Below are 9021 nucleotides of genomic sequence, written 5' to 3'. Positions count from 1 at the left end.
GGAATAGGTCAGTTTTGTTCCATGATAAACTAGATACTTATCTGAAGTATGATGAGGATTAAAAAAAAAAAAGTGTTGAATTGGAGAAAACTCTTGTGTCTAGGAAGGGCACTAGCAAGAAAAGCACTCCAAGATGTGCTTTTTGTCCTAAATACAGGTTACAACATGATGAAGACTCATTTAGACTAGGAGTCTTGATACTGAGAACACAGTCACCCTAGTAACAGAATTCATTTATCCTCTTCTCTCTAATCCAAGCAAGAAGAAACACAAGTGAGGGGAGAAAAGACAGGGAACTTGTTCCCATTAGTACTGCTTATATTCATACTCTCTGCTGAACAGTGTGTTAATACACAAACAGGTAGTCAAAACACTTTCATTGTCTCATACGGGTTGGAGGGCAAATTATCAAGACTTTGTTTAATACTTATTAGTTATTAATCTTTGGTATTTTTAATTTTCTTTCTATGTACTCACCTGAAGTAGCTTTTCTTTACCACAGACAGTATTTTTAAGGTAGACTGTAACAGTTCCAGTACACTGATCAGGACAAGCACTGCTGATTTTCCTTATATTAATTCCCCTAAACGTTTGGGGAATGAACAGACCCTTTTCTTGCAAAGGACAAATAGATTATGTATCAATGCATCTTTTGATTGGTGTGTGCCAAGTCAAGGGCAAAGAGCCAGGAATTCTGGGCCACATTCCAACTTTTCCAGAAACCATCAGTGAGGGTAAGTGGAGTTCTGCAGTGTGCGCCATCAGCAGTAGTGATACAGCACAGTAACCTGTCAGCTGACGAGGAAAGGCTGAACTAAAATGTTAAGTCCAGAGTGAATGGTAAAACTTACATTGTGTTTAATAAAGCCAGGTTTTCATTTTTTAACTGGTATTGGGAAAGGTCCTGCCTTGACAAGACTGTCTTCAGTGCTGCTACACCTTCTTCTGCTGGCAAACAGCAGAGTTTAGGATGCAGGAGATCAAAATGGATTGTTTTGTGCTGAAATTTCTCAGCGCCATGGGGTGCACTGTGTTGGAGTTTGCTACCAGACAGATGCAAGGGGACCAGGAAAATGAGATCCTACAAGTGTCTAAGGACCTTCTTCCGTGGTTTAGGGTATGATCCAGGCAAAATGCAGAGGGTTTAATTTTACAGAAAATGGATGCAAAGAAGATAGAGTACTGCTTAGGTAAGTACTGTGCACAGTACAAAGGAGTTTTTGAGTAAATCACCATCTCGGTGCATTATGTTTAGCCACAGGGAACCTCAGGATGCAAAACAACAGCCATGTCGAGAGACTGTGGTTTGCATTAACAAATGTGTATTCAGGAAGTGGATCTGACTCGGTATTTCTTATGCCTTCTCTAAAAAACAGTCCACTTTCTCTTCACAGAGAAGAAACCAAGAGAACTGCCCCTATGCATGTGCAGAGGGGCTCTCAGTGAGATTAATGCTTCTGCATCCCACTGTTGTATTGTTGTCCCTGAAAAAAGCAATCAGAAAAATCAGCCTCTGCATACCGCTCACCTTTCGCTGGGTTAGCAGCTTAAAAACAGACCTGGCACAAAGATCCCTTTGGGCTGGTTCCTGCCGTTCCCTCTGTGTCCTCCAGAGGAGGGGAGGAATCAACTTGCTCGTGAGTGCCAGCGTCTGAATCTGGAGCTCTGCAATTTTCTACAAGATGTGTTTTACTTTGTTGTGTTTTGTTTTCCTAAACTGTGCTTGAATCACAAATTACTGAAGACTGCAGTGACTGACCTTGTGGTCCCAGTTTGATAGTTAAAGCCATCATTATAACTTGTTTAGAAATCCTGCTAATATGCCTACTTTGGCACAAAGAAAGTCGCTAAAATAAGCAGCAGTCTTTTGAAGAGGTAAGAATGTTTTAAGTTTGAAAGCAATGCCTTCAACTGTATCTTTTTTTTGGAGGGGCTGAATCCTTTATAGCAAAAAAAAAAAAAAAAAAAAAAGAAAAAAAGGAAAAAAAAAAACCTAAATCAATTTATTATCTCACTTTGACTCCTACGTAGGTTAAAGTATAATTACACAGCAACTTATATTAAACAAGATTAGAAGGCAAGGATTTTGCTTTTTTAATGTTTACATTCTTTATCCAATTATCCAGTGCAAGGTCAAGTGACATAAATGAGAGGAACTACTTGAGTTCTGTGGGACATGTAATCACCTTCAGAGCTGGTTACTCACTGCAGCTTATAGGGCAGCTCCACTTTAGCTGGAACCAGCTGCAAAGTCCCAGTCCTACTGAACAGGAACCACAGCCTGATTTTCCTCTCCATACTTCAAGATACAGCCCACTGATACAGGAATATTCTCCCAGGAAATGGTGCAAAATACAAGAAAACACTACAGAAACCCAGCTAGCCTTTTCTGCAAAATATTTTCTAAAGGTGTATTTTTAAGCATTTTTAAAAGTAGAACAAATGCATTCATTAAATTACTGCAGCTTAATAACAATTAGATCCATTATAGAGTAGAATACTGGAGGAGTTTGCAGAAAACAAGTGCTTTTCTCCAGAAGCTTATCCCATTAGGCAAAATACATCGTTGCCAGTAGAAATACCTTTTGGCCCGTAGAAATCAATTTGAACAACAAACCAACAGGCAGCAGTAAGGACTCAAAGTTACCACTGTCTCAGATGAAGTTAAAAATCAAACTCTACAAGACAAGTATTCCATCTTGCACAAAGCCTCCTGAATTACTGTTTTCTGATGACAATTCTAGCACAGAGGCTGTATTATGAATTTTACACTGATTATTTTTTCTATGCAAAGATGTGCTTCTGTGTATTTTTTCCACGCAAAGATGTGCTTTTGTGTATTTTTTCGACTTCCCTTAAACACTCACATGTGTTGCAGTTGTTATCCCGCAACGTCCCATCCGGTCGAGGCGGCACAGAGACAAACACACACCCCGTCTCTGGGCCAATGAGCACTGACACCAATATGAGGATGCTGCAAATGGCGTTTAATGCTGTGTGACACAGTACTATATGGTGTGGGTTCACTACGTCACTTCCACCTGCTTACATCACAGGCTAAGTGGTATTGGCTACTAGCAGAGAGAGAGGGGGGTGTCTTACCTTTCCGTACAGCCCGATATCTTCCGGCCGCCAGACCCTATCTTACTACACACATGGATCAACTGTTGAAGGAGGGACAAAACCAAAACATTCTCAAATAATTCTTCAGGTATGGAAAACCACCTTAGTTAATTTCTTGGTGAAAGGTTTCAGTATCTTCAGATACAATCTGCTAAAAATACACAAGCAAGTTTTTGCATGTGTCCTCTGAAAGAAAAAGATATTTTTGTCTGAACCGTCAAAAACCACCACAAATCCCTTGCTTTCCAGATATGATAAAACTGAATTCCATGCAATTTGGCTCTTTGAATTTATCATTGGCAATTCATTCAACATGAGAGTTGAAAAGGACAAACTTAAGACTAAGTTTGCTTTCCTCAAAGGAGTTCAGATCTGAGGAACCACTTACCCACATTCATTAACCACAGAAACTTTGACCAGTACCTATATGTAAGGGTGCCATAAATATTACATGTAACCAAGCTTCATAGGGAAACTGTAACTCCTACTTTGCTTTTGAGGTTTCCAGGATTTTTTGAACAGCATCTGTTCTTTCACTAACTTTGGAAAAACAGATGCTCCATTAAATTCCTTGTTATCAAGACTTTAAAAAAATGTCTGCTGTAGTACCTCTCTGGTACTTTTCCTGGAATATTTCTTCTGTCTGATTTCAGGCAAGCTGTATCTTCCTTCTCATCTCTGTATCTAAGAAGCAGGGCAGCTGAGGTTCCCACCACCCATCTGGACCCACTGAAGACTGCTCCCCACTCCTAAACTGAGTTCTTGAACTAACCAGAAGTGAAAAGCACCAAAACCAAAGAGGAAATGGAGAAAAACATCATTTACACAGTTATTTATAAACTTTTTAAAAATACATTTTTATTAAAACATTTGCTTTTAATGCCTTGTAGAAATCCACCACCTTGGAGCCATCAGAAGCTGCTGACTTTCTTCAAACACGTCAAAGGAAGAACAGGTACATCTCCAATTTCTGCTTCAGCAGAATTTTTTCTCACTTTTAACATTAACTGATTTGATTTAGTAAGTTACTGTGAACTTGCCAAGATTGTTCACCTTGTCCTTTTAAAAGTATGCTTTAAAGCAAACTACTTCCATAAACAGGCAGTAACTACAGATAAAGGTTCAGCATGCACCAAAGGGCTAAAGTACAGGAGAACCACAAGGAGTACATAGATGCTACTAGACTGTGCTTTGAAGAAACTATCCACAGAGACAACAGTGAATGCAGATAAGGAAGAAGGAAAGACTACTTCCAACTGAACAAGGACTAAAATGCCAGGGTTACAATAGTTTCGGGTCATCTAACAGACTGATATAGTTTAAAGTTCACGTTCAGCATAAACAAGACAACATGCCCGTGATGATGCAGAGGGGCAAGCTGCAGTACAATGCCTGAACTCTCCTAGAAAGGCTGGTGTGCTGATACCAGGGATGGCATGACTGATTCCCTCAGGAATTAGGCACCAGATTTGAAAGTCTCATGTTCATACACTGGGTGGTCTGCTCTGTGAGACGAGTGGAATAGGATGGTCAGCATCTGTATCTGTGAAGGTAGAAGGAAAACCTCCCTACCTCTGACAACAGGAGAGCAACAGCATTAACAAACCTTGCCTTTTGGGGTCCATCATCGGCTTCCTCACGCTGCAGTTCAGTACAAGGTTACTAGTATTTCTGACCCATTTCTTTCATGTGCTAGCTTTCCTATAAGAAAACAACAGAGTGCACCAGCAGATGAGTCTGTTTTAAGGTTGACCCCTTGGTTACTTACACAGTACATACATGACACAGGTGGGACATTTGTATATGCCCTTTATCACAGGATCAAAGTGTTCTATTTATGCCCTTGGCACATACATACTTGTTTACTGGAGTCAGGATTTGTCCTGTATGGTCTCCAATCCAGTTTTTATTTAAAACTACAAGAACACACTTTTTTTTTAAAAAAAGGTCTTTCTAAGGTTTGACACACATGATGGTTTGGGTATCCTTGGCTTTGCTGAAGTTTTAAGCCAAAATATAGTGGTTTAGGTTTTAAAGAAGTTTAGATGTTTGGCAGATACTTGGTATAATTGTGCAAAAAGTCCAGAAAAATTTACTTTTAACACTGATATAAGAAATGGGCTTAACAGAAAACAGATGTACTTAATAGTCCATCTTACTACATTAATGAAATGTGCAGAACCTTGCTGTGTCCATTTACAGGAGGTTGGACTTACCCCTTTTGCAGGTCTTCCGTTCCCTACAGCCTTTCCTATTAAGTTACTTCGATACCCAGTCCATTTTAATACACGAGGTTTCCCAGAAAACTGACCTGCTATATTTACATACTTCAGCCATACAAAGTGCTCCCAAAGCCATATGTACTTTTTGAAAGTTAATCAGGCAGGGATTTCACAGTTAAAACTAAGAAACACCATTTTCTGATATATTATTTTCATGAAAACATATTAATAAGGAACACTTGTAGATACATTTCCCATTTGTTTGTTTAAATTATTTTTGGCACAAAAAATCAGCTTGTAACAAATTTCAGCATAACAAAGATCCATGGGATCACACATATAATAGAAGGTGACCTTCCTCTGTCACTTAAAGCTCCTGCTCTTACTAAGAATCCACCTTGGGAAAGATACTGACTTTATTGTTTCTGCTGATTTTTCTTTCTGCTTTACACTTAGGCTGTTTTGTCTGGATGAGCTCTTCAGGAGTATTCCCCAAAGGAGGCAGGAGTCGCTTCTTACTGTTTCGGTTTTCTGAGAGCCACTGTGGAGGCAGCTCAAAGGGTCCAAAACCAAACTGCATGGAATATTTGTCATTTACCGTATCAGCTTCTGTGGGCACAGCTGGTGCCACCTGAGCTGCAGAGTCCGCAGTTGTCTGTGGTGTAAATTTGCGAACCAAAGTCTCTCCTACCTCTAAACTGGTGGTAGGAATTTCTTTCTGCTGAAAGTCACCAGAGCCAATGGATTTGGTCTCATTCTCCTCATCTTCTGTCGGCTTGAAGATTTGTTGTTGCCCAATATGAAACATCTCCAGAAGCTGGCTCCCTGAACGGACGTTAGGCTCCAGACTGGCATCTGCAACGCCACTCGAGCTGACAATGTTTCTCCTGCTATACCTTCGGTGCAGCTGTACTATTGTCCCCACTAAGCACTTCCGTACAGATTTGTTAACAGTTAAAAATAACAAAGGATTGGCCAGCAAAGAGACCTTGGGCAACCAAATGGCAGTGAGGAGCAAAAAGACTGAAATATCTGAAATATTGAGTATGGTGCGGTAAATCACCAGAGTCACATAGGGGACGCTGCAGAAAATAAATATCATAACCATGGAAAGCAGCATGGCATGAAGCTCAGCTTCTCGCTGGGAGGCATAAGGGATAGAAATTGTATTCTGAGGGGTCCTTAAGGCAGCTATGATGACTTTTTTCTTCTGGCTGGCACTCAGTGCCCTGCGAATAAGAATCATAAAGAGAAATACCACAGCTACTGGTACGATCACAGTGGTGATATTATAGATGATGACGTATATCAGGTGGCCAAGGGAGTAACTCCAAGATTCAGAACAGGTGGACATGGCATAAATATCGGACACATTGGTCACAGCAAATACTGGAATGCTGGCCACAATTGCATGAGCCCAGATATAGATAATGAGGTCTCGGGATTTTGCATCAGATATTTTTCTTTCCAGAGGATATAAAACAGAGTAGTACCTGTCAAAATTAAAAAAAAAAAAAAAATTACAACTGATACAATGCAAACGTTGAAGTCTATAATGAGCATAGTGCTTATGAGAAGCTTCTCAGGAGATGTCTAAGCATAATGCCCCAAATCCTTCACTGGGTTGCCAACTGACTACCAGCTTATGAGAGATGAAAAAAAATCCAAGAGTCTGCCTTTGCAGGTCTGTCTGTAGAAAAAAATGGAATATTCAAAATTCAGGATATTACTGGTGGTGAACAATTCTTTCAGTAATTGGGACTATATCACTTTGGCTGATGTGCATGAACATTACTTTTAAGATTTCATCATTTACGTACTTGTTACCTGGACAGTATATTGCACACAGCACAAAATTTCAGAAAACATGATGGAGGCACAGATATGTCACATTGAAAGGCCAGACTCAGAGTTAACTTCAAAAGGTGCTTCATGACAGATTTTTTCTCTGGCTATTTGGAAAATGCTGTTTGTCAAAAATAACATGTACCCATCTACTGGAAGTACAGTGGGGTTTTGTTTTGCCCAAGTTCCGCATGGCAAGGCCCTGAGCATAGGAGAAGTCAAACACTGAACATTGTGTGCATTATAAAAAAAAATAAAAGAAAAGTGCGTCTCTGACATGCGCTTCAAATTTGAGGGACTGGTTCGTTGTTTGCTAATTACTGTGGACTTTTAGGCTCCCAGATTTTTCAAGAGATCTATCCTTTTACACTTACCATTATAAACAATAGCAGTTTGTGCCTTTGGTGAGGAAGACCACAGGTTTTACTGATGAAGGGCAAATGATGTGCTGTTTCAGTGGCAACACCAGTGTGCATTGCAGATAGTGATACTGCACTTATCAAGGCATTAACATTAAAGTAAGAGACATATCACTTTATTAGGGATGCAGTTGTTCTCGCAGAGCTAACGTATTCTGTGGTGAGGCACAATAACAGACTAACAATTTTATCTAACATGTATAAAGTCACTGTTTTAGTAATGTAAACTGTATTCAACCAGTACCCACCCTTCCTTAAAAATATCTAACTTACAGTCACTGTTAAGATGATAGAGCTGTGCATTTAGGTGGGATCAGTGACAGCTAATAATAATAATAAGCAAAATTAATGGAATCCAAAAACTTAAGACAGTCCAAAGGGCCACTTTTGTTTTAGACTGATCTGCTATATACAAAACTTATCTGAATTAATTCTAGTTGTATTAATATTGTTTAGGGTTTTTATAAACAAATCTACAAATTTGAAACTGATGGACAATCTACCTCAGGCTCTGGTAATTTCTAGTGGGCAGCGGCTTTCAACTTCCATAGTTAAAACTGTGCACCTTGTCCACAGTCTGAATTTGTCTGGCTTCGAGTTCCATTACTAAACAAAAATTATTAACACGAAGAAAGAAACTTCTCTGAATACTAATCTATAGACTCAAAGTCCTTTATAAATGTCCAGTGAGATCAGAGTAAACTCAAAAATAAGGGTTTTCAATGCTACAGAGGAGAATATTTATCCCAGTACATTCTGGAAAGAAGCTGCACACTGTGAGTTGAAGCACTGGAACAAGAGCAGTTCACGTAATGGCATTAAGACAACAATAAATCACATTTACAAGACTAATAGAAAAGGAAGAAAAGGGTTTCAAAGAAGAAAGATAAATCAAGGATCCTGGCAAATTTGATCTCTTACCTGTCAAGAGCAATGGCTGGAAAACTAAGGATGGTCACTGAGCAGAAGACTTTGTGCAGAAACTTGGCAATTCTGCAGAAGAGCATCGTATAGACCCACCAGCAGCAGTGTGGACTGGCACTAAGAGCGATGTCAAAAGGCACACAGACTAGGCTGGCACAGATCCCCGAGCAGGCCAAGTTCTTAATGAATCGGTTTGTTACAGATTTAAGTACCGATGTTCTGCACGTTGACCACAGCACCATGATGTTACCTGTGAATAGAGACAGGAAGCATAAACAAAGCAAAAAACCCCCAAAAAAGCAAAGCAAAAAACCAAACACACACCACCCCCAAAACCCAACAGCAGCAGTTTTAACAGACTTGAATGTTCTGTACTACAGCAAACAAAAATACTCGTTTAGAGTTTGCCAGGAGTCACTGATTTGGACCATTACACTGCCCAAACTAAAAAGTCTGTGTAATGGCTAGTGGCTTTATAAGTCAGACGA

At 39.7% G+C, this 9021-nt stretch overlaps 1 protein-coding gene across 1 annotated transcript; it reads right to left on the bottom strand.

Annotated features, from left to right (window-relative positions):
* Window positions 1-5679: 5679 nt before the first annotated feature.
* Window positions 5680-8783, bottom strand: GPR176 (G protein-coupled receptor 176; the record flags this gene model as incomplete). Its single annotated transcript, XM_010174470.2, has 2 exons — window positions 5680-6838; window positions 8531-8783. Coding segments are annotated over 2 exons (1361 nt in total), but the record flags the coding sequence as incomplete, so codon positions are not given.
* Window positions 8784-9021: the final 238 nt, after the last annotated feature.

This window comes from Antrostomus carolinensis, unplaced genomic scaffold (assembly GCF_000700745.2).
Source record: "Antrostomus carolinensis isolate BGI_N321 unplaced genomic scaffold, ASM70074v2 scaffold17708, whole genome shotgun sequence".
Lineage (NCBI taxonomy): Eukaryota > Metazoa > Chordata > Aves > Caprimulgiformes > Caprimulgidae > Antrostomus > Antrostomus carolinensis.
Note: the sequence above shows the minus strand (reverse complement) of the source record. Positions and strands in the feature narration are given on the sequence as shown.